Below are 25,947 nucleotides of genomic sequence, written 5' to 3' on the forward strand. Positions count from 1 at the left end.
GAACTGTATATTATCATCATAATTTTTAAAAAACCTTGTATCCTTGTATGTATGAATGTTTGAATATTCATAGAACAAATCTGAAAGGGAACACTATCAAATTGTTAATAGTTGTTATATCTGTAGATGGGAGAGGGCAGGAGTCCGAATTAGACATTTGTTTTATTTTAAGATCTGTATCATATACTCCCTTACTGGATTATTTTGTCATCTTTCCAGTCAAAATGCTCTGAGTTTCCATAGTGGAATTCTTTTACTGTGATAAACTTTGTTTCATTTTCTGCTGTTGTTTACGTGTTTTTCTTATTGTATATCTCTGGAAGTCCTTACTTTGTCTTTTTTAAGATGAACAGTTTTTTTATCTTATATATGCTAAAACTTTGTCACATGGCTTAATGTGTAAATCCAGTATTCTATTTTTGGAGTATTTACAGAGAATATACAGACTGTGCTGTCGGTTAGTATAATAAATTGAGTGTCTGATGTTAGTTTCCTTTATATCCACCCTGGAATTTTTTAAAGCAATAGCTAAATGTTTTTCTGGACTAGATCCATGTGTAGGTGAAGTGAAAAGTCAAGCAACTTATCAGTCAAATGTTTAAGAGTTAAAGTATGAGATTCACAGTGAGGGTAAGGGTAAATAATGTGCTTTTTTATTTGTATTAAATACTTTTAAATATTTTTTTTCTCTAAGTTTGGAATAGTTGATGCTGATGGATATTTAAGTTTGTATCAAACAAACTGGAAATGTTGTCCAGTTACTGGAAGTATGCCTAAGCCATACCTGGTAAGCCAAGAATTCCTACCTTTAAAATTTTTTGAATTTTTATTTTAAAGAAACCAAGAATATATACTTGCAAGAAATATCAAAGCCAAAATACAAAATCTGTCTAGTCTTGTGTATTCAATCACTTTACTATAAGTTTCTGTCCTTGTATTGTGTTGAAAATTACACTGTGAGGTATAAAAATCCTTAGTCTCTGGTAACTTGGAGAATAAACCTGTATGAAAGTACCCGTTTCTGATGGCAAGGGGAGATTAGATATGTGGTTACTCAGAGGCAGGGGTGGAGAGGGGAAATTGGATGGAAGCAGTCAGAAGGTACAAACTTCCAGGTAAAAGGTAAGTAAGTACTGGGTATGTAATGTACAACATGATTAACATAATTAACACGGCTACATGTTATATATGAAAGTTGTTAAGAGAGTAAATTCTAAGCATTTTCAGAATAAGGAAAAATATTTTTTCTTTCATTTTATATCTATGCGAGGTGATGGATGTTACTAAACTTATTTCATGATGTATGTAAGCCAGAACATTATGCTGTACTCCTTAAACTTATGCAGTGCTTCATGTTAATCATTTCTCAAAACTGAAAGGAAAAAAAAAAAAACATAAGAAAAGTAAAAAAATCTCACCAGAAAATGTAAATAAATAATAAAGCTTGTGGATTAGTCACTCGATAAAGACCAAAGTAGTAAAATTAATTAAAAATGCAATGATTGGGCTTCCCTGGTGGTGCAGTGGTTGAGAGTCCGCCTGCCGATGCAGGGGATGCGGGTTCGTGCCCCGGTCCTGCAAGATCCCACATGCCGGCGGAGCGGCTGGGCCCGTGAGCCATGGCCACTGAGCCTGCACGTCCGGAGCCTGTGCTCCGCAACGGGAGAGGCCACAGCAGTGAGAGGCCCGCGTACCACAAAAAAAAAAAAAAAAAAAAAATGCAATGATTAGTCAAGGGATAAATAAAATAAAAAGATGTTAAAAAAAAAAAAACCTGTATAGAACCAACATGGTAACTCTGGAGACCCATGAGTTACTCAAGCCCTTTTCTAGCCTCACTAAATGGCAGTGGCTATGATACCTAAAAAGGATGATCAACAGACCAGTGCATCTGGTTGTTTTTCTGCAGTTATTATCCCTTATGAACAAAGTAGAAAGGGTATCCTATAGCTGGTGCTATTTTCTTGCCCATTTCTTAAAAAAAAAATCTCTATTCAGGACCACACAGGTTCAGTGAACCTTCCGCAGCCTCATAGAACACTGAATTTATATTTGATGGATTCTTTAGTGAAGCCCTTTATAAGACTAAGTAATATCTATCAAGAAAAAAATTAAGAATATGGGTTAAAATTCCAGTAATTCATCCAAGGTTAAATGCTAGAATAAAGTACTGGTCTAAGTGAAAGCAAGCAAGGGAGTGTTGGTGAGGGTACCTTGAAAGAATATTTATTTTTCCTCATATTTTCATTCAGGCAGCAAATTAAATGTACAGATGGGCCTTGAACAACACAGGGGTTAGGGACACTGGACACCTCACCTCCCCAAGTTGAAAATCTGCATATAACTTTGCAGTCACCCCTCCATATCCATGGTCCTGCATCCACAGATTCAGCTAACCTTGGATCATGTAGTACTGTAGTATTTATTGAAAAAAATCTGTGTATCAGTGGACCCATGCAGTTCAAACCTGTGTCGTTCAAGGGTCAACTGTACAGGTTTATGTTTCTTAGGGGACTGCCTTTGTTTTAAAACTTCTAAAAAGACAAATTGGATTAAAAATGAACATTATTTGCTTTTGGGGATTAAAGTAGATTTTGTTTTAAAGACATATCATCTAGCCCAGCTGCAGTGGTGGTTGGGGGCAATGGGGAAGTGACTCACAGGAAAACTTTTTCATATGATGATTTTGACATATTTTTAAATTTTATTTTTTATTGAAGAGAAACATCTGAACAGACATAACTTGGAAGCCTTTATAACTGACTAAACCTCTCATAGTAGTTTGTTATTGTTTGACGGAATATTGAGAAACATTGTAAATTTTCTAATTTGTTGACTATTAGTAATATGTTTTTATTCACATATTTGAAAAAGTATTTGAAAGCTTAAATATTTCTGAAAATAAATAATTCAGTCTGAGATCATCTAAAATGCTAGTTTTTGTTTTCTAAGACAAAAATTTTCACAAGTATTCTAAGAAAAATGTTTGAACTTAACTTTCTTTTGTTTCCCTTTGAACTTTTGGTTGAACAAAAGCGGAGGTCATAAAAGGTCATAACGTATGCATCTTATTTAAATGGTTCAGGGAAAGGGGTGTGTGTGTGTGAGAAAGAGAAGAAGAGGCAAAACAAATGTGCCAAAATGGTAAACATTGGTGAATCGGGGTAAAGGGTATACGAGAGTTCTCTATTACTCTTGCAACTTTTCTAAAATCTGTGGGGGAAAGAACACAAGGATTTAAGTAAGCCACAAATTACATGATTGTTTTTTGATTAATACATCTACCTGCTTATAAAATTGTTTGTGACAGCAATAAACATGTGTTGTTTATAACCATTCCAGACTTGGCAGTGTCATAACAAAACAGCCAATGATTTTGTCTTCGTTAGTTCCTCCTCTCTGATAGCTACAGCTGGTCTTTCAACTGACAATAGGTAAGAGATTATAACTGAAATTGAAGTCTGTGTATGTATAGCTAAGCTTTATTTTTTAATTGCTTAATGTCCTTATATCTCAATAATGTCATAATTACACCTTTAAATATTTTTATTTAAAGAGACTTGTTTCTTAGAGCTTTTTTAGTGTTTTAATTGTAAAGCTAAGGAAATTCTGGTGACATTAAAGACAAAATCCATTCCTTCTGGATTTTTAGTATTCTAATGTTAAGACTTTAGTGTAGGATAAAAGAATTTGATTGTTGGTAGAGTTTTTCTCCATATTATTTGCTATGTGTTAAGAAAGCTTGAGGCCAAAAAAAAAAAAGAGTATTATTTATTGGCCATGCTATTTAGTTAAATCCTTGCCACAGCTTTATTATATCGCATTATCAATGTTTCACAGTAAGAACACAAGAAGCTGAGTTGTATAATAACTAGTAAGTGACAGCCCGTCCCCATCTCCCCAAATAGCTTAAATATGCAAAAAAAAGTCTCCTCCCTCCATGTCCAGGCACACTTTTTACTTTCCTCCTACAGCTGAGTTCTGTGATTAAGGCCTTCTGAGGTTGCTGAGCTTTTGTGTTTGTCCTGAGGCCTCACTTTACACTCAAAGTGGGAATTTTAGGAATATGGAGTTTTCAGCCCGTTTTTCATAGAAATTCTTATACACATTTGTGCCTTCTTTGTAACTCACAGAATGGAGTAGAAGCTGCTCCCTTTTGTAGTAGGAATAAGTTTTCTTTGTACTCAAGAAAATTCGGTGTGTCCTGCTACTTATGTATGTGGTCGAACTATTAGATTAGAAAATCAGTGAATACAAAAAGTGGTTCCCATATTCAGACTTCATATAGTACTCCTTGTAATTACATGTTAATCTAAAGTTATTCAGTTTGGAAAGCTATTAGTTTTTTAAATTTTTGTCTAAAAATTAATCATACATAAATATATTGGCTACTTGTATTCGATGCTTTATAAATTTAAGAACTTTCTGTGTGAGCAAGGTTCAAGCGAGCTATAATGAGACATATTGCTTTTTTTCATTGAAGTATACTTGATTTACAACATTATATTAGTTACAGGTATACAGCATGGTGATTCAGTATTTTTGCAGATTATACTTCATTATAGGTTATTACAAGATAATTTTTACAATTCCCTATGCTATACAGTATATCCTTGTTGCTTATCTATTTTATATATAGTAGTTTTTATCTATTAATTCCATATTCCTAATATGTCACTCACCCGTCTTCCCCTCTTTGGTAACCACAAGTTTGTTTCTATATCTGTGAGTCTGTTTCTGTTTTGTATATACAGTCATTTGTCTTTGTTTTTAGATTCCACATGTAAGTTGTATCATATAGTATTTGTCTTTTTCTGTCTGATTTATTTCACTTAGCATGATATTCTCTAGGTCCATCTACATTGCTGCAAATGGCAGTATTTCATTCTTTTTTATGGCTGAGTAGTATTTTATTTTGTGTGTGTGTGTGTGTGTGTGTGTGTGTGTGTGTGTGTCAGTCACATCTTAATCCAGTCATCTGTTGATGGGCACTTGAGTTGCTTCCATGTCTTGGCTATTGTAAATAGTGCTGCTGTGAACATTTGGATGCATGTATCTTTTTAAATTAGTATTTTCATTTTTTCCAGATATGTACCCAAGGAGTAGAATTGCTGGATCATATGGTAGTTCTATTTTTAGTTTTTTGAGGAACCTCCATACTGTTTTCCACAGTGGTTGCACCAATCTACATTTCCACCAACAGTGTACAAGGGTTCCATTTTCTCTACACTGTCTCCAGCATTTATTGTTTGTAGATTTTTTTGATGATGGCCATTCTGACTGGTGTGAGGTGATAACTCATTGTTGTTTTGATTTGCATTTCTCTAATAGTGAGTGATGTTGAGAATCTTTTCATGTGCCTGTTGGGCATCTGTATGTCTTCCTTGGGAAATTGTCTATTCAGATCTTCTGCCCATTTTTTTATTGAGTTTTTTTTTTTTATATTGAGTTGTATGAACTGTATGTATATTTTAGGTTTTAACCCCTTGTCAATCATCATTTGCAAATATTTTCTCCCATTCAGTAGGTTGTCTTTTCGTTTTATTGATGATTTCCTTTGCTGTGCAAAAGCTTTATGTTTAATTAGGTCCCATTTGTTTATTTCTGCTTTTATTTCTTTTGCCTTAGGAGACTGATCTAAGAAAATATTGCTACAATTTTTGTCAAAGAGTGTATTGCCTATGTTCTCTTCTAGGAGGTTTATGGTTTTCCATTCTTACATTTAGATCTTTAAACCTTTTTGAGTTTATTTTTGTATATGGTGAACAGGAATGTTCTAATCTCATTATTTTATATGTGGCTGTCCAGTTTTTCCACCACCACTTGTTGAAGAGACTGTCTTTTCTCCATTGTATATTCTTGCCATCTTTGTCATAGATTAACTGACCATAAATGCTTGGGTTTATTTCTGGGGTCTCTGTTCTGTTCCATTGATCTATGTGTCTGTTCTTGTGGCAGTAGCACACTGTTTTGATTACTGTAGCTATGTAGTATAGTCTGAAATCAGGGAGTGTGATTCTTCCAGCTCTATTCTTTTTTCTCAACATTGCTTTGGCAATTCAGGGTCCTTTGTGATTCCATGTGAGTTTTAGGATTATTTTGTTCTAGTTCTGTGAAAAATGCCATGGGTATTTTGATGGCGATTGCATTAAATCTGTAGATTGCTTTGAGTAGTGTGGCCAATTTAACAATATTAATCTTCCAGTCCAAGAGCACAAGATATCTTTCCATTTCTTTGTATTATCTTCAGTTTCCTTCATCAGTGTTTTATATTTCAGAGTATAGGTCTTTCACCTCCTTGGTTAAGTTTATTCCTAGGTATTTATTCTTGTTGATGTGATCTTAAACAGGTTGTGTTTTACTTTCTTTTTCTCATATTTCATTATTAGTGTATAAAAATGCAGATTTTTTTAATATTGATCTTGTATCCTGCACCCTTGCTGAATTCATTTATTAGTTCTAAATTTGGGGGGTGAAGACTTCAGGGTTTTCTATCTAAAGTATCATGTCATCTGCAAATAGTGACAGTTTTACTTCTTCCCTTCCAATTTGTTTTTTTCTAATTTAAAAAGAAATTATTTATTTACTTTGGCTTCACCAGGTCTTAGCTGCAGCATGCAGGATCTTTAGTTGCGGCATGTGGACTTCTTAGTTGCGGCATGTGGACTCTTAGTTGCGGCATGTGTGCACTATCTAGTTCCCTGACCAGAGATCAAACCCAGGGCCCCTGCATTGGGAACATGGAGTCTTACCCACTGGACCAACAGGGAAGTCCCCTTCTCTTCCAATTTGGATGCCTTTTATTTCTTTTTCTTGTCTGATTGCTGTGGCTAGGACTTCCAGTACTATGTTAAATAAAGTGGAGAGAGTGGACATCCTTGTCTTGTTTCTGAATTTAGTGGGCAGGCTTTCAGCTTTTCACTGTTGAGTATGATGTTGGCTGTGGATTTGTCTTAAATGGCCTTTATTATGTTGAGGAATGTTCTCTCTATACACACTTTGATGAAAGTTTTTATCATGAATGGACATCTCAGTAGACAGTTTTTCTGTGTGTTTTGAGATGATCATGTGATTTTTATCTTTCCTTTTGTTAATGTGATGTATTACATTTATTGATTTGCAAATGTTGAACTGTCCTTGTGACCCCAGAATAAATCCAACTTGATCATGGTGTATGATGCTTTTTATGTATTGTTGGATTCAGTTTGCTAATATATTTTGTTGAGGATTTTTGTATTTGTAGTTATCAAAGATACTGGACTGTAATTTTCTTTTTTTGTAGTGTCTTTGTCTGGTTTTGGTATCAGGGTAATGGTGGCCTTGTAGAATGAATTTGGGAGTGTTCCCTCCTCTTCAGTTTTTTTGGAATGGTTTAAGAAGGATAAGTGTTTGTTCTTCATATGTTTCGTAGAATTCCCCTGTCTGGTCCTGGACTTTTGTTTCCTGGCGGTTGGGTTTTGGTTTGTTTTTTTTTTTCCCTTACAGATTCATTTTCGTTTCTAGTGATCAGTCTGTTCAAACTTTCTGTTCTTCTTGACTCATTCTTGGCAGGCTGTATGTTTCTAGAAACTTGTCCATTTCTTCTAGGTTGTCCAATTTGTTGGCATATAACTGTTAATAGTATTATAATTCTTTGTATCTCTTTCGTATCAGTTGTTATTTCTCCTCTTTCATTTCTTATTTTGTTTATTTGGGTCTTCTCTCTTCTTGATGCGCTGGATAAAGGTTTGTCAATTTTGTTTTCTTTTCAAAAAATCAGTTCTTAAAAATAAATCAGCTCTTGCTTTCATTGATTGTTTTTGTTGTTGTTTTTTTTAAGCTCTATTTTGTTTATTTCCTCTCTGATCTTAATTATTTTCTTCCTTCTGCTGACTTTGGGCTTTGTTTGTTCTTTTTCTAATTCTTTTAGGTGGTAAGTGATAGGCTGTGTTGTTTATTTGAGAAGGCCTGTATTGCTATGAACTTCTCTCTTAGAATTGCTTTTGCTTCATCCCATAGATTTTGGGTTGTTGTGTTTCCATTTACATTTGTCTCAAGATCTTTTTTGACTTCCTCTTTGATTTTGTCATTGACCCATTGGTTTTTTAGTAGCATGTTGTTTAGTCTCCATGTGTTTGGGGTTTTTTTCCATTTTTCTTTCTGGAGTTAATTTTTAACTTCATACTATTGTGGTCAGAAAAAAATGCTTGATACAATTTCTATCCTCTTAAATTTGTTGAGGCTTGTTTTGTGACCTAGTATGTAATATGTTTTGGAGGACATTCCATGTGTGCTTGAAAAGAATGTGCATTCTGCTGTTTTGGGGTGTTATATTCTGTACATATCATTTAAGTTCAGCTGGTCTATTGTGTCACTTAACACCACTATTACCTTACTTTCTCTCTGGATGATCTGTTCATTGATGTTAGGGGGGGTGTTAAAATCCCCTGCTATTACTGTATTATTGTCTGTTTCTCCCTTTATGTCTATTAGTATTTGCTTTATATATTTAGGTGCTTCTGTATTGGGTGCATATATGTTAACAAGTATAATATTCTTTCTGTATTGATACCTTTATCATTATATAATATGAGACATATCTATTTTTATTCTGTGGTTAACTTCTTATGTCATTCAATAATCTTTTTTTTTTTCCAGAAACATATGTTTGTGGGACACTCTTGTAGCACCTTCCAATAGTTTAGTCCATGGTAAGTTTTGAAAGCATTTTATGAATCACAAACTCATAAAGTAAAAGTGATGTTCAAATGGATTTTTTTTTTTAATGACACACTTAGTAGTCGTGAGGTTTATTTTTGACCATGGTGGCAAAGTTTAAAAGCAGAAAAAATGCTGTATATGTAATTAACTCTTCACTGTACTTTAATGAAGGACAGTGGAACATAGATAATATAAAAATCATTTGTTTTTACTTTGAATCTGATAGCACAGGTCCGAACATCAGTTACAGTATTATATCCCCTCACACCACTCTTACTCAACTTTGTACTTGAAGTTCTAAATAAAGCAATAAGACAAGAAAAGGAAGTAAAAGTTATCCATATTGGAAGGGAAGAAATAAAACTGTTCATGCACAGATTACATGATGGTGTAGAAAATCCCAAAGAATACAGAAAAAAAACTGCTGGAACTGATGTGCAAGCACAGCAATGTCACAGGATACCAGGTCATTATACTAAAATTAGTTGCATTCCTTTATCAACAATGAACAATTGGAATTTGAAATTTAAAAAAAAATTACCATTTAAAAGAGCACCCAAAATAATGAAATACTGAAGCATAAATCGAAATATGTATAGCATCTGTTGGGAAAAGCCACAAAAAAAGTAAAAGAAAAAAAGGTCTAAATAAATGTTCATCATGTTCACAGATTGTAAAACTTGATATTGTTAGGATGTTACTTCCTCACAACTTTATAGATTCAGTGGAATTCTAATTAAACCCCCAGCAATCTGTTTTGTATATATCAACAAACTGGTTCTAAAGTTTATGTAGAGAGGCAAGAGACCTAGAATAATGCATACTGAATAAAAACAAACTTGGAGAACTCACATTACCTGATTTCAGGACTCACTATAAAGCTACAGTAATCAAGCCATTGTGGTACTGGCTGAAGAATAGACACAGATTAGAGAGCCCAGAAATAGACCCACACATAAATAGTAGACTCATTGCTAATAATGGCACAAAGATAATTCAGTGGAAACAGATAGTCTTTCAACAAAAAGTGCTAATAACAATTGGGTGCTTATATGTGGAATAATGAACATAGGTACAAACCTTACCCCTTTCACAAAAATGTACTCAAAATGACTCATGTAAAACATGTAAAAACAAAACTGTAATACTTCTAGAAGGAAATATAGGAGAAAATCTTGGTGACCTCGGGTTTGGTAATGAGATTTAGATACAACACCAAAAGCACAATCTATTAAAGAAATGATATATTCAAGATTTTTTTAAATTACCGTTTTTCTCAATACCTGAATAGCAAATAAGCATATAAAAGATGCTCAACATCAGTAGTCATCAGGGAAATGCAAACTAAATTCACCATAATTTATCATACTACTCTGTATACTGAAATGGCAAAAATTAAAGGTTCTAGACTACCAAGTGTTGGTGAGGATATGGAGAAACTGGAACCCTCATGATTTGCTGATAAAAGTATAAAACAGTACAACTGCTTTGGAAAACTGTTTAGCAATTTCTTAGTGAAGTTAAACATGCATGTAGCGTGACCCAGCAGTATATAGTTTTACATATGTACCCAAGAAAACTGAAAACACATGTCCACAAATAGACTGGTATTAGGAATGTTCTTAGCAGCTTTATTTATAGTAGCCCAAAACTGGAAACAACACAAATGTCCAACAGGATAACGTGGTATATTTATGTAATAGAATACTACTCAGAATTTAAAAGCATGACCTACTGATACGTGAGACACATCTAAAATGTTATGTTAAAGAAAAAGAAGCAGGCACAAAAGAATATATACTATAAAATTCCATTTATGTGAAGTTCAAGAATTGGCAAAACCAATTGGATAGAAATCAGGATAGCGATTGCCTTTGAGGGAGAGGCATGAGGGAACTTTCTGGGATGATGAAAACAGCTGTGTTAAAAGCCGTATTTGGTACAGGGCTAATTTTGCCCCTCTGTTGAGGCAGTACCCTTCTCAGTACTCTATACGATGCCTTGTGAATTATGAGGGTTTTTTCCCAGTATGGCTGGTGGAAATAGGAACCCAGATCAACTTGGGTTCCCCTTTCTTATGCCACGGCCAGAAAATACTCTGTAGGCAATAAGCTGGGGCAGTTATGTTGGTCACCCAGTTTGTTTCCCATTTTGCAAAGATCATTCTTCATTGCTTAGTGACCGGTGTCTCAAACCATTATTTCCTGTATATCATTTGATATTTTAATTGTTTTAGGCAGGATGGCAAATCTAATCTATCATTCTACCTTGGCCAAAAGCCAGAAGTATGTTTCTTATATTATTAAATAGTTTTTACTTTTTTTTCCAGCTTTTACTTGTCATGATAGCGGAGCCACTGTTTTAGCATATGCTCCAAAACATCAGCTACTAATATCAGGTGGCAGAAAAGGCTATACATGTGTTTTTGACCTTCGGCAACGACAGCAGAGGCAGCTTTTCCAGAGCCATGATTCTCCTGTTAAAGCCATTGCTATTGATCCAACTGAAGAGTACTTTGTTACAGGATCTGCTGAGGGCAACATAAAGGTAAATACAGTAATGCCACAATATCTATTACAATATGAAAAGAAATCTTTAGAAACCTTAGATCTTTAATCATATTGATGACACCAGTCTCTTTAAATAATAGAAGTATTAATTCCTTTGTAGTCAACAAGGTTAATTGCTATTTAATAAATCTTTTAATGAATGAAATAAAATAATATTTAACTTGAAAAATGCCTGTTTTTCAGTTGTTTTCAAATATGCTTAACTAATGCACGCAAAAGAACTGGATTTTCCATGGATATGAACATATTTCAGACATTAGAATTAGTCTTGACTCCATATTCAGAGTTACTGAATTCAGTTTCAGGGGCTGTGAGATATGCTGACATTTTCCCTTATTCCAAATTTCTCCCCATTTTGTCATTCATAGTATCAGCATCCAACAACTCAGTGCCTGATTCAAGAATTCTGATGTACCTGGATAAGCTCTGCCTGTAACAGTCCTTCTCAAACTCCACTGTGTTTCAAACTTAGAAGTTTGAATGTTAAGCAGCTTGTTAAAAATGTTAAGCACCTTGTTAAAAATGCATCCCACTCCAGAAATACTGTTACTAGGTCCTATCCCAAAAATACCCATTTGGTAAGTCCAAGGCTCAGGAATGTGCATTTTTGGAACACAGAAATAGTGGTTTTGATGGCAGGTTCTCTGGCTACACTCAGAAGGATCTGCAGGGATAAGACTAGTCCCTAAGTTACTCTAATGGTTAGCAACCCACTGGAGGAGTCTAGTTTCTTAGAATCCATTAATTTAAGTGCTACTGAGTACTTAGTACAGGTAAGTTGGACTGCTTTGTTAGAACTTCCATATTGTTTTCATAATTCTCAGCCAGAAGAAATTGAAGAATTTCAAAAAGGTTTTTCTTAAATATATACACCAGCTTCCATACAGAATTCTTTTTTTTTCCAGTTTGAAGCTAGTTTCTTATTTGAACTGCCCTCAGTTTAGAATAAGTCATACTATGTTTTAGATTAGTTATTTAGATTAGTTTGTACTTTCATTCTGAGGTTTATTATTTAATTAAGTTATAAGATTTCATAGTATACCAGGTAGTATTCAGGACTTACAATTTAACAATCATGTCTAGAGTAATATAAATTAATGAATTTCTTAGGGAAAAGAAAGAAATATTTTTTTTTAATGTGATGTCAAAACATCAGAAAGTTGTAATAATTTATCTTGCAGCTGGAATATAGTTTTGAGTGGTCTGAAGGCCTCTAGGTGTTTGGTATTTTCCTCTTTCCAGCGGTTCTGATCCCTTGGTGGGTACTGTATATTATGGGGAAAGAATTACCCCACTATACAACTACACAACAGAAACTTCGCTGAGAGATAGGAAATCTTGATTGTAGTTCCTATAACATTACAAGTTTCTGTTGCATTGTACACCTAACCTCCTTGTACCTAAGTTTTCTCGTCTCCAACTAAGGGTTTAAAGTACCTCCTCTCTTACTGGATTGATTTTTGAAGAATGTGATAATATCAAAGAGCTTTGGAAAATTGCAACACCATATACAGAATCAAAATGTTATGACTGTAAGCCTACACAGATTTTTCTCCATTTTTGTTTTAGAAATTCCTTATTTGTGCAGGAAGACAGACGTGAATCTTTTGTTTGGATTTTTAAGGTAATGTCAACCCCAATTTTTATTTTGTTCTTATATATTTCAGATTTGGAGTCTCTCTACCTTTAGTCTTCTCCACACTTTTATCAATGAACATGCTCGGCAATCCATTTTCAGAAATATTGGAACCGGAGTGATGCAAATTGAGACAGGGCCTGCAAATCACATTTTTTCATGTGGAGCTGATGGAACAATGAAAATGAGAATACTGCCAGATCAGTTTAGCCCATTAAATGAAGTGTTGAAAAATGATGTGAAATTTATGCTGTAACATTTTAACAATAAGATGTATAATTTATTACCTATTCCATGAAGTGGCCAACACATATGATGTACAGTGATCAGTCTCTATGCCACAGATAAGCTAATGCTTTCCTGTTTTCATATTTATTTTATGGAGCTTTGCCCTTGATGCACTGATGCCTTAAAAATTAATAAGGTCATTCAAAATTAGACTACATTGCCTAAAGTAGAATGTATAAGTAATGCTGTAATAATACATATTTATAGTATAGTGAGTATATCATAGTGTTAAAGGAGTTTTGTTTTCTTGTTGTTGATAAATTCTTCTGCAGATATCTCTGCATGAATTTGTTTCACAGTAAAAATACCCTTTATGTAAAGGCAGTTGCACATCAGTCATCACTTAATTCACCACACTCTCACTGCCTTTTTCAAACTTACACATCTCACACTCCTCTCTTAATTAATGATAGATTGATATTTGGGTAAGAATCAAAAAATAGTGAACATCTCCATTAACACTGTCTTTGGGACTTTAGTGACAGGTGAGCCAAATGCCTCGTTATGTAAAGTTTTCATCAGTTTCCCCTCTGGACCCCAAGTTGTGTGTGTGTGGTCGTGTATATATATGTAATGTATCTTATACATCTTATTTGAACTTTGTGTGTGTGTGTGTGTATATGTATATATATATATATATATATATGTGTGTGTGTGTATATATATATATATATATGAAAACTACAAGTCTTTTCATTTGTTTTTGTGCCATAACAACTACTGCCACCAGAATAACAACTTTTTCTGCAACTGTTTTTTTCACCTTTTTTTTTTTTAAATTTTTGAATTCCCATCCTAATTTTCAAATAAATTTCAGGAAAACTTCCAAGATTATTATTTTAAAGATTACATTGAGTCAGATAAGACTTAGCAGGCAATAATGATTCTGTGTTGGCATATATGAGATACTTAAGCTTATAAATTTGTCAAAGGATTTCTAGGCACCATACATTTTACTTAAATTTTATTTTATTTTATTTCTTATTTTTTAGGTGCTTTTAGTCTCAACGTTCTGAAAACCTCATAGCAGTGTTTTTAGAAACAAATGTGAAAACAGTCAAATTAAATAGTATTTACAAATGTAAAATACCTGCCAGATCTACCATTAAAAGATAATAAACTAAGCCTTATATTTTATTATTTTTTGCCAAAATATATTATTTTATTATAAAATATGACCAAAATATTAAAAATGCACAATGCTTTTAACTTAAATGTGCTAACCCTATTTCTGTCTGTTTTGTGCTATACCTTTTCTGATTCAGAATTATAGAAAACTTGATAATACTTGATTTTAACCAAGAAGACTGGAGGCAGATGGGACTAAGAGTTTAAGGGACAATTATATACTATTTAGCTTAAATATATTTTAATAGGAATATTAAGAGAACATTTTTATGTAACAAAATATGGAAAGCTATTATCTTGGAAACTAAAGAGTCAAATGAAGCAAAGAAATGAAGGGCTGGTAAAATGAATTTTGTAATATCCTCAGGATACTTTTAAAAGTATATTGTTAAAAGATTTTGTAAATTGTATTCATAATTTTAAATGTGTTGAGCAAGTTGCAGTGAAGACACTGTTATTATGTAGAAAGTTGATGTGCACATAATAACCTGTACCTATAAATTGTGCAATAACGATATGTGACTATTTTGCCATGGAGAAATCTGTGACAACATTGCAAACAATACTATTGTTTGATGTAGTTAATATTAAGTTATTCCTCAGTAATTTCTTCATGAATCAAGATTCAAAAGGCTTTAAACACTTTCAGTGAGATAGAAAATGTATTATTATGCTTACTAGGAAAAAGACATTGTGGATGAAGAATTAAGCATTTTAATTGAGGGTTTATATGAATAATAAATTATGTAAGCCCATATGTATTTACATCCCGAGTCATAATATTTTAAATAAACAATCATGCAGTAACTATTTTTAGCATGCTATTGTTTTAAGTAGTATTTATGCCACTTTAGTTGACTTGAGTGTATGTGACATTTTAAATTGGAGAACTTCTGTATTGTATTTGGTTAATGTAGGAAGAATTGCATAATTTTCCCAGATACCCTGTTCTTCCTTCTCTATAGTCTTTAACTTAATGAATAAGCATTATTCAAAAAAGGTGAGAATAAAAGTAGTTGGAATGTATGTTTAAGTATAAAATGGTATACATATATGTAAAATTTCATCCACACTAATGAAGTAGATACATCAAAATACATTTTTTAAATTGTGTGCTTTCTGAGAATGAGGCTTTGTAATGATGGAAGAATTCACAACATTGTGAGTCTCATTTTCTAAAATGTAGGATTTTTCTTATGTAGAATCATGGGACAGTCAATTCCATCCTCCTTTCTTGCTCTCTCTGTCTTGCCCCAATTCATTTCTTCTCTTTAAAAAATTTTTTCAAAACCATTGAGGAATTTCTCAAAATGGTCTCAACAATTGGAACAAAATACAGAGATATACCTACTTAAAGAAAATCCTTATACAACCTTAGATTGGTGATGATCTTTTTATAACAGTGTTGGAAACCCAGAGAGACATATTTACTAAACAAAGAGTTTAAATGTCATATTGCAAAAGACCACAGTCTAAAGAACAGGTAGACGAGAAGAAATATGTGTATAGGAATAGGAAAAATGTTAACGACCCTAATACAAAGAGAATTTTAACATGGTAAGTAATGGAGAAGTCACACAATTCACAGAACAGGACATGGAAAAGTCAGCAAGCACAAAGTATGTTCATCCTCACTAATAGTTAAAGGAATGCTTTAAAAAAAAGAAATGTGTTACCACTGTTCATCCATCAAGTTAGTATAAAGTCAAAACACAGTGACATCAGTTTGGTGAAGATGCAAGGAAGTGGGCACAGTGAAACATTGCTGGCAGGACTAAACTGCTACAAAGTTACCTAGATACATATTAAAATTGAAAAACATACTTTCACTGAGCAATCTTTTGAGAGATTATCCTTTAAGATAAAAACACCTATGCATAAAAATATATGTATATGGATGTTTATTGAGACATCTGATGGAGCAAGAAAACTGGAAATCTAAATGTTAATTAGTGGGTAAATTTTGGCATAAATTTTGGTACATCCATACAATGGAATATTCTCAATGGTAAAAGAATGTTAGATTTGTATCTGTTCATCTGAAAGGAGGTTGGAGAGATAAAATTTCAAAGTAAAAGGTGTTATATCCCTTATTGTTTCAGGTTTTTTCAATCTTTAGTTTTAGTATATATGTAGGAACATAGAAATGTGTATGGAAGAATACATACAAAGCAAAACTTTAACATGGGAGAAGGGAAGAAGGAGGTAATACTTTTCTAAACTCCTTTAAACCCCACTTGGTAACATGATACCCGAGATGGTTGTGTATGTGTTGGTGAAGAAAATCTGTATTTTCATACCAAGAAGGACAACGACTTTGGCAACTGCTCTGTTGAGTGAAGTGGTCTTGTGTCAGGAATATTCCTCTTTGAATTGTTGAGATATTTTTGATGCTTGATATTACTTAAGTAGAAAGGTTAAGATGTTACCCTTCAGGGTACTTGGAAAAAGTTGAACATAGATTAGTTAAATGTACCTGTCAGCGTTAGATATGTGTATGGCTTTTGCTACAGTTATTTTCAAAGCTAAATCTGTTTTGAGTTTTTTAGGACTTTTCTTCCCCTTCTGCTTACTTGGTTGTCTCCTGTATGTCTGTGGCCTATAAGTCAGGGAGCTAACACAGAGTTGCAGTGTGACATTATTTCACAAGTCTCCTTGGAACAAGAAAAATTTCTTAATGTTCTCCCACTGCAAATACAGATAGGTAATAGAAACAATTTGGTGGTACAACCCATTTCTTTCCACAGTGAAAATGCCTTACTCCTGTATGCCCTTTGTAACAGAATCTAAGCAGTGCAGTGTATCAGTCCAGGATATGTGTTTTAAAAGTTTTAAAATCTATTCCTCCCACATGTAAAACACTCCCCCAGAAAAACTCCAATGTTTTCATCCTATTACTGCATCAGGGTTAGGCATTTGAACCCCAGGGTCCTGATGTCTAAATCAGGTTCAGGTGTATATGTGGCTCCTTAAATGAGGTTCCTTAAGTACAGTACTCAGTTTAAAGATCCATGAACTAATGAGGCAAGTTATGTGCCTCCCACATGTGAAATGTAACAGTGGTGAGACAGAGAGGCGATAGCTATCTCCCATTCTAAAAGAGGAAAAGTAAGTCACATGGTAGGTCCTGGTCCAGAGGGATTCTGGAATTTAGCTGGGTACATGTCACCAGTTCCTTGAGTACTCTTGTTCCCTGCAAGTAATTCTCTACAGCTCTTGGCTCCACCTTCTGGGCTGCTTTTTTCTATCCTTAAGTTATTCTTTTTCCATAAAAGTGGCCCAGTGTTTTTAACGGAAGTTTTCTCAGCCTGTTTTCCTGGATAGAGAAGTTTGAGCATTCAAAGACCTCTTTACATTTTATACTGTCCTGTCCCCTATGCTTCAGTCTAGTAAAATTGCTTTTTAAAACGTTGTGGGGGGCTTCCCTGGTGGCGCAGTGGTTGAGAGTCTGCCTGCCGATGCAGGGGACATGGGTTCATGCCCCGGTCTGGGAAGATCCCACATGCCGCGGAGCAGCTGGGCCCGTGAGCCATGGCCGCTGAGCCTGCGCGTCGGGAGCCTGTGCTCTGCAACGGGAGAGGCCACAACAGTGAGAGGCCCACGAACCGCAAAAAAACAAACAAAAAAAACCGTTGTGGGTTTCTTGTATATTAAATTATAATCCACTCATTAGACAAAAGCCACACCCGTATTTTATTTCTCTACCTTGGGCCCCCTGTGAGGTTGCTGTGGTGTATACCACCTTAAGATTCTTAGAAATCTTAGTGTCTCACAAAAACGGTATACATGGTGCACCCAAAAATCTTTCTGAGATCTTAACAAAAGGACTTAACCATAACCTTGGCTGTGTTTTTATTCTGAGACCATTTGCAATCCGCCACAATACTGAATACACTTTTTTAAAATCCATGTGGCCATTTTTATGTAGAGAGAGACAGATGAACAGACCCATGTACACACACAGAGAGAGGAAGCACAGGTACATGGAAATAACTAGCACATCAACTCTTTACTCTGAAGACTGATAATGAGAGGGAAAGAAGTGAGGCTATTGAAAGAGGACAGTGTGGAAGTCAGAACCCACTAGGGGAGGGTGCTGTGCTTCGAGTATTCCAGGACTAAGGTGGGAGCCTTTTTTGTTTAAAATCACGTAATGCCTTGCCAATGTGGGCTAGCATTTCATGGGTGTAAGCGCAGAAGAGAACTCTTGATAGAGGCAGGAATTTAGACCCATATGTATAGAAAAAGCCTTTCACAGTAGAATTATGCAGCTAAGGACAAAAAAATAGACTGTAGTATTGGGGATAGGCTCAAGTAAGATTTGAGATGGTCAAAAAGGAGAAAACAGTTCAGGTGAGGAAGAACCCACAGAGATGAAGAATCCAGTGGTGCAGTCACAGAAAAATAAGCGTTCTGGGTAGGGGCATCACTATATTTTCTATAGAGGAATGGCTTAAGGGGTGAAAACCTGGAAATATGCAGAGAGCTTGGTTTCATGTAGAGGGTGGCTGATCGAATTGGCTAAGAAGGTGGATGAAGTTACCTTTAATGCAGGCAACAGTTCTAGCAAACTTTCTTAGGAAGAGGTGTATTTTAGTAACATCATAGGTAAGTAATTCTGAATAAAAAAGTGAAAAATGCTTTATGATGAAGGTATAATCACTAGTGGTGTATAATAGTTAGGAGTAGGGGTTGAGGTATATGGAAGTAATAGGAAAAGATCACTGACCCCCAAATCTTGATTTTTGTTCTATCCCCAAGTTTCTAGTTTGCATGACATTGAACAATTCTCCTACCCTACCCAGTATGCACCTTGACTTCTGTTAGGAAAAATGTACTCTTTACCATACCCATATTGTTACTCTAAGAACAAGATTACATGTTATGGTAAAGCTCTGAAAAGAAATGGGACTGGGAATAGAGTTGAAGCAGTAGACAATCAGATAGTGACCTTAGAGGATGGTGAAGTTATAGCCATGTTTTGAATCAGGCATGTTCATTGATATAGTCCCATTAAAATGTAGTTAGAGTACAAAGGCCACATAGATATTTCTGTGGGCTGTGTTCAAGGTGCACATCCTTGCTTCAGTGATTTTAGTGCCAGAAAATGTTAGACTATCTTTCTTCTCTCTCCATGATGCCTGGAGTGCCCTTCTGCCGGGCAAGCTTGAGTTCATCCTTTTCGACTTGGTTGGATGGAACCTCCTTTGTGAAATTCTCTCCATTCCCCCAAGGAGTGTGAGTCACTTCCATTCTCCTCCCAGAGTATTTATGCATAGATTTTTATTGTACGTTTCACAGTGCCATGTAGTTATTTCCTTACACTCAAAAAGAGGAGGCTGACACTGAGTAAGCAGAGAAGAGGCTTGAAGCAAAAGAAGAGTACAAGAGGAAGCTGGGTCAGAAGATTTTTTCAACTTTAAGCTGTCTGATGTTAGTTCCTATACCTTCGACTGGGCAGAAGTAAAAATAGAAGGTATGCACAGAGGTATTTTTGGCATGCAGCTCTCATTACAGCTCTCTCCACTTCATGTGATTTATAGGGTTTGGGGGGGTGGAGTTTGGTCTGAAAGGATTCAATTAATCCAGAGACAGCTGCAATTATTTTAAAATATAATTAGCCGTTGAATAATGGATTAGTTATTAGGAGCTTCCTAGATTCTATGTTTTTTACAACTCCGAACTGGAAGTATGCAAGTGCTAGTTTGAAAATGAAATGATCCAAGTATCTTTTGGCCCAAGTAAGATAGGAAAGGTAATTATCTTACTAATTTCTAAATATTATCACTCTGTGTAGTAAGGTGGAATCCAATATCTTTATTAGAAGAAAGACTGGTTGTTCTTTGATGACAATGATGCAAGTTGCCTGGGATTGTAGAGGCCCCTTACCAGGCCTCCTAAAGTAAGCGCTGAGGCAATGCCCACTCTGAATCATTTCAGCTATCAGCTCCTGTAGTCACTCAGGTCTAGATGGCCCTAGTAAAGAGGGTTGCGGTGAGAGAAGGTGGTAGGATTCATGGAGATTTTTAAATTTTATCATTTTAACATTTTAGCATTTTTAAATATTTTGTGGGGGAAGCATAGAAATTGAGAGGTCCAAGATAGAAAAGAAGGGATATTCAACAGAATGTGGCCCCTGTAGATAGAAGGGAGGGCTCCTTGGGGACCCAGAGAACTGGTGGATGGGTTTGCTCTGATCCACTGGGGTGAGAGAAAGGAAGTCAATGTGACTGTTGATATAGATGGCATTTTTGGTAGCTGGGGTAGGAAGTAGAGAAAATTCTCTATTGATGATCTATATATTTCCTTTGGGGCTTCCCTGGTGGCACAGTGGTTAAGAATCCGCCTGCCAATGCAAGGGACATGGGTTCGAGTGCTGGTCCGGGAAGATCCCACATGCCGCGGAGCAAGTAAGCCCGTGTGCCACAACTACTGAAGCCCACGTGCCACAACTACTGAAGCCCGTGCACCTAGAGTCCGTGCTCCGCAACAAGAGAAGTCACCGCAATAAGAAGCCCACGCACCACAACAAAGAGTAGCCCCCGCACACCGCAACTAGAGAAAGCCTGTGCACAGCAATGAAGACCCAACACAGCCATAAATTAATTAATTAATTATTTTAAAAGTTCACTCTATATTTTATTTGAAATAGGAGGTGAGATTATATATCAAGAGCAGGAGGAGTTAGGGGTGCAAAAGATGTCTTGAGGAAAGGGATAAAGATGGAACACACTTCTTCTTTCCATCCATGATGCAGGAGAAAATCCTCATGAATCTGCAGAGCATCAGGTTTTACACTTTTTGGTGCTTCTTAAGTAGAGCTTATGAATAATGTGGATGGCTAAAAATATTTGCCAGGTAGTAGAAGGAAAGGACAATGTAGTAAAGCAATAGGAGGCACTAGCAGTGAGTGACTGAGGTATTGGCTCTTGGGGTTAGGCTGTGTAGGAAAGGAAGCCAACTGGGAGAAATGCAAGTCTGCATGAGGTAAAAAAAGAGTGTGAGGACCAAGGATGAAAGGCTGCAGTAGGGGTGTAGAATGATGGAGATAAAGATGAAAGAATCTTTTTCTATAAAGGTAGAAATATCTCTGGAGATTGCTGCTCCAGGGTGCAGCTTGAGACAAGGGAGACTGAAATGAAGCAATGGTGAAAGTTACTGGGGTTGAGGTTACAGACAAGACACCATGACATCCTGGCTGACTCTCCCAGCAGTCACACAGATGGGGCTCCTATCTCACACAGTAGAAGAAGCCATGTTTCATTAAGGTTTTGTGCTTCGTCCAAAGTATCCAGCTTACACAGAGCAGACCCATTATTAGGACTCTCAGTTCGTGGTGACAAATATCACTGCCCATGGGCTTTCAGGGATCGCTTCTAATGATTTTGAGGAGTAGGGGAGGCCTGGGAGTGTACAAACCTTTTTAATCCTAAAAGGACCTGCCTTTATTACTCCCTGCACTGCGTGGCACTACCAAAGACTGAGCCTGGCAATCCAGAAACCCCATAAAGTGACCTAGAATATTCTCTTTCCCTTAACCCTCACATCCCATTAGTCTCCAGGGCCTGTGTTAAGCCTTGAAACCATCTTCTTTCCATCCACTTAGTTTAAGCATTCAGCGTCTGTAATTATTTCCTATTACTGCCACAACAAATTAACAGCAATTTAGGGGTTTAAAACAACATACATTTATTATTTTACAGTTCTACAGGTCAGAAGTCCAGTCTGGGTCTCACCAGGATAAACTCAAAGTGTCAGTAGAGCTGAGTTCCTTTCTGGAGGCTCCAAGGGAGGATCCATTTCCTTATGGTGGTAGAACTGAGATTCCCATTTTGTTGTTGTTGTTGTTGACTGAGGTCCATTCCCAGCTTCTAGAGACCACCCACCCTCCTTGGCTCCTGACCCAGGTCAAGCCCTTCTCATGCTTTGAATCTCTGACTCATTCTTCCACTTTAGGGGAAGCATATGATTAGATTAGATCCACACAAATAATCCAGGATAATCTCTCCATCTCATTATCTTTAACCTTAATCACACCTGCCAAGTCCCTTTTGCCATGTAAGGTAACATATTCACAGGTTCTGGGGATTCTGGTGTGAACATCTTTCCTGGAATTCTTATTCTGCCTACCACTGTATCCCAACCTGACTTATTTCAATAACTCCATAAGTCAAGTTTCCTGGCTCTGGTATTCTCTATGCTGTTTTCAGATTAACCTTTCTAGAACATTTGACATGTCTCCCATGCTTAAAATCCTTCTGACTTTCTCCAAAACAAGGGTCAAATTAATGTTCTTCAGCTCCTATTGGAAGAACGCGCTTAGATTTGGTCCTTTTCTATTGTTTTAGCTTCATTCCAATCTCCACTTCTTCCCTAACCCTTCTGAATGCTTGAAAAATGTTTACTGTGTCCTTTCTCCACCTATAGGTGCTGTGAAGCTCCCATTTCTTCTTCCAAATTGAGCTTAGACATCACCTCCTTCAGAAAAATCTTCCTGACACTCCCCTCCCCATAGCTATAACCACAGGAACAGTGTCTTAAACATCTCTGTTTAAGAGATGTTTACGTCTTCTGTATACATCTTCTGTATATTCCTATTTTGGGCATTAAACCCAAATGTGTTGTGATTTTAGTCTATTTCGCCTAACAAGTGTTTACTTTCCTGTGTCCCAGCCATGCTCTGTCACTTCCTAAATGTGTAACTTTGGGTAGGGTATTTTACTTCACTATGCCTCCCTTTCCCTTTGTAAAACTTAAAGTAGCTACAGGATCTACATTTATAAGTTGTTGTGAGGATTATAAGTGACCTGCATATGTTAAGTTTTGCTAGTATTATTCATATTCCCAGCCCTCTGCACAGAACTACCATATAGTAGGTGCTTAATGGAGGACGGGTTCATCACACTCCTACGAAGGTCCAGCACCTTCGCCCTTGAGAATGGCTACCCCGGGTCAGGGCTCTTCACCAGAAGGAAGGCCCAGATTCGGTCCCATTCCAATGAATAGCCAGCCTTCGGCTCCGTGGGCAGGGGCAGTCACTGAAGTCCACGGGGGTGCCACAGACCGGTCTGGCTTCCCAGGAGCCAATGAGCCTTTTAACTTTGAGAGGGAGCCCTGCACCCCCCGCGAATTGAAACTAGGAATCGCTAGCGCGTCAGGTATCGCCAGGTAGACTTGAGGCCAGTAGAGGCTGAAACACACACACACAACGTTAAGAGCAGGCGGGATTTAGGGGCTTATACGGAAAATGATGATGAGGATGATAACGGCAACAGATAACAGATGATAAAATTCATGCGTACTTGTTAGGTGCCAGGCATGAGCTCACTTAACCGACTCAACTCACTACGAGGTTGGTATCTCATTTTCACAGTTGAAGAAACTGAGAGACCCGAAAGGTAACGTCTTCCTTGCATATCTCCCAAGCCTGTCCTGGCTCCTCGCGCCCAAAAATCTTGCCTTGCAGCTCAAGTCCAGCTCCCAGGTAGCTGTCCAGCTCTCCTCCGCGGTCTCCGGAGCTCTGGCCACTCCTGACCCCCAACGCCAGGCCCAGTCTGCCCAGTCACGGCCGCTGGGGTTCTCCTCCCGTCCCCGCCCTGGACCGCTAGATCCTCCTCTACCTTGCCTCCCCGGCTGCTCCGCTCTTCCTCCTCCGCACGCTCCGCCCCCGACCTCCCGGCTCCTCCTCCTTGTCCGGCTCCGCCCCCAGCCTCCTAACTCCACCTTCCGCCCCGCCCCCGGCTCCTTAGCTCCTCCTCCTACCCCGCCCCTCGTTTCTTTTGCCTTGCCCCTGGCTCCCTTTCTCCCGCCGTCTGTGGCCCGCGCTTTGCTCGTGAGTCCGCGGGGCCCCGCGAACGTTCAAGAGTCTAGGCAGCTCCGCGCCGTCAGATCGCCCAGCTCGCCTCTTGGCGTCCCGGCGCCACCGGGCCCCCTCTTCCGAGTAAGTGCCTCCTGGGCGCGCCGGTTCCGCACACACCCTCGCAGGGCTTCCCCGGCTGCTGGGCTGTGGGCTGCTCCTGAGGGCGCGCGCTTTCAGCTCGCCGAGAGTCTCTGGAGTGGGTGGGAGTGGGTGGGAGTGCGTGTGAGCGAGTGTGTGTGTTTGTGCGTGTGTGTGCAGACGCGCACAAGTCCGAAAACTACGCAGAGTTTTACTCAGTTCCTGCAGCGCAGAGACAACCTGAGACCTCCAGCTCGGGGCCCTTACCGATTTGGGCTGACCCCTTAACTTCCACCTCCTGCACTGAGCCCCATCCCTCCCTATTCCTTGCTTCCTTCTGCAGACGCGGCCCCCACTACGTGTCACGCCCTCCTGGTAACAGCTCCTGCTGTCGAAAGGACTGGCCCGGTTATCAGGATGCCCCAGATTGCAGACCGAGATGCTAGCCTGAGATTGTAATCCAACCCTGCATTGTAAAATGGGCAGGGACTAGAGTTTTGCCTTGAGATCGTTCGGTGGAGACTTCCTTTGAGGAAGAAAGTTTGTGTGTGTGTTTGTGTGTCCGCCCGTGTCTTTGCGCGCCCTCTCGACTCTCAGCCTTCAAAACCTGATGCAAGAACACTTGATGAGCGCCCTCGGACCCAGGGCGGCTGATAGGCATGTTCAAGACCACTCTGACCAACCGGGCTTGGGCGCCTAAAAGATGTTTATTGATTCAGTGACACCCTATTGCTAAAGCCAACTGATAAAACACAGCCCTAGGTAGGAAGAGCAGTACCCTGAGAGAATCATGGGAGGAGGGAGACAGTAGTTGAGTGTTCAGTGTTGAAACAAAGAAATCCTGGAGTTACTTAAGACTGATAATTCCATCCTTGCATAAATTATTTTTATTGGGGGTCAATACTATCTCAATGTAGGGTGTATTTCTGCCCTAAAAAGCAGATTTAATTGATAGCAGTACAGTACTTTAATCCATCAATAAAATGATTCCCTGGTTGCTGAGGTCCCATCCAATTATGATAGTCCCTGAATTCTTCTGTATCTCAGTTTATTCTTGCTATCTTCTTGCTGTGAAAGTAGAGATACCCATAAAATTTCCCCACCTTCATGATAAGAATTCATTTAGGAGATGCTGGTAGGGAAATGACCTGTTGAGTAGAAATTATTCATTGAGGCATAAGGAAAACAAAACTATGTGGTTAAAGGAAATAACCAGAACAGAGCAGGCTTTAAGTTGCCATTGTGAAAGTTAGAGCTGATATGAAAGTTAGAGCTGATAAATCACTTTAAGTGCCGCTTATCACAGCAGATATTTTTATCCTGGTTTGAATCTTGTGTTACACAAAAGTGTTTCCACAGTGTTTTAACTAAGGAAACATTATGCTTTGAAATGTAAACATATGACTCCATCTGTCTTTAAGGAAAGAAATAATTATCACACTTAATTAAACACCTGGAAACATTTATTGCCACCTTCTAATTAGATCTGTCATGGGGAGTTGTCAGCAAGTTATTGTTAATATTCTAGCCGGTAACACAATTGGCTTTTTCGTAGATTTTTGGGGCGGGGGATGCCAGTTCCCCTTCATATACATTACTTGTCTCTGCCACTTCTTGCTCAGCTTTTGAGTTTTTAACCTGTAATTTGAGTAAATAAAGTTTAGGGAAGTGGACTACCATTTACCTCC

The 25,947-nt window shown here is 37.4% G+C and overlaps 2 protein-coding genes across 6 annotated transcripts in view; both read left to right on the forward strand.

Moving 5' to 3' along the window:
- DMXL1 (Dmx like 1) overlaps positions 1-25,947 on the forward strand; it is a 262,636-nt gene that overhangs the window by 117,333 nt on the left and 119,356 nt on the right. For 4 of the 5 annotated variants that reach the window (XM_067731506.1, XM_067731507.1, XM_067731509.1 and 1 more), the window contains 5 exons: positions 695-787; positions 3,343-3,434; positions 8,638-8,690; positions 11,030-11,247; positions 12,938-15,132. In XM_067731506.1, coding sequence (XP_067587607.1) covers positions 695-787; positions 3,343-3,434; positions 8,638-8,690; positions 11,030-11,247; positions 12,938-13,162 — 681 coding nt within the window. In that variant the 3' untranslated portion in view covers positions 13,163-15,132. Of the gene's footprint in view, positions 1-694; positions 788-3,342; positions 3,435-8,637; positions 8,691-11,029; positions 11,248-12,839; positions 12,895-12,937; positions 15,133-25,947 lie in introns of those variants that run through there. The other variant, XM_067731511.1, reaches the window with a different exon arrangement.
- The window catches only part of TNFAIP8 (TNF alpha induced protein 8), a 122,846-nt gene continuing 121,002 nt past the window's right edge, over positions 24,104-25,947 (forward strand). The window contains exon 1 of the mRNA XM_067731516.1: positions 24,104-24,262. Coding sequence (XP_067587617.1) covers position 24,262 — 1 coding nt within the window. The 5' untranslated portion in view covers positions 24,104-24,261. The remainder of the gene's footprint in view (positions 24,263-25,947) is intronic.

Source organism: Pseudorca crassidens, chromosome 3 (genome assembly GCF_039906515.1).
Source record: "Pseudorca crassidens isolate mPseCra1 chromosome 3, mPseCra1.hap1, whole genome shotgun sequence".
NCBI lineage: Eukaryota > Metazoa > Chordata > Mammalia > Artiodactyla > Delphinidae > Pseudorca > Pseudorca crassidens.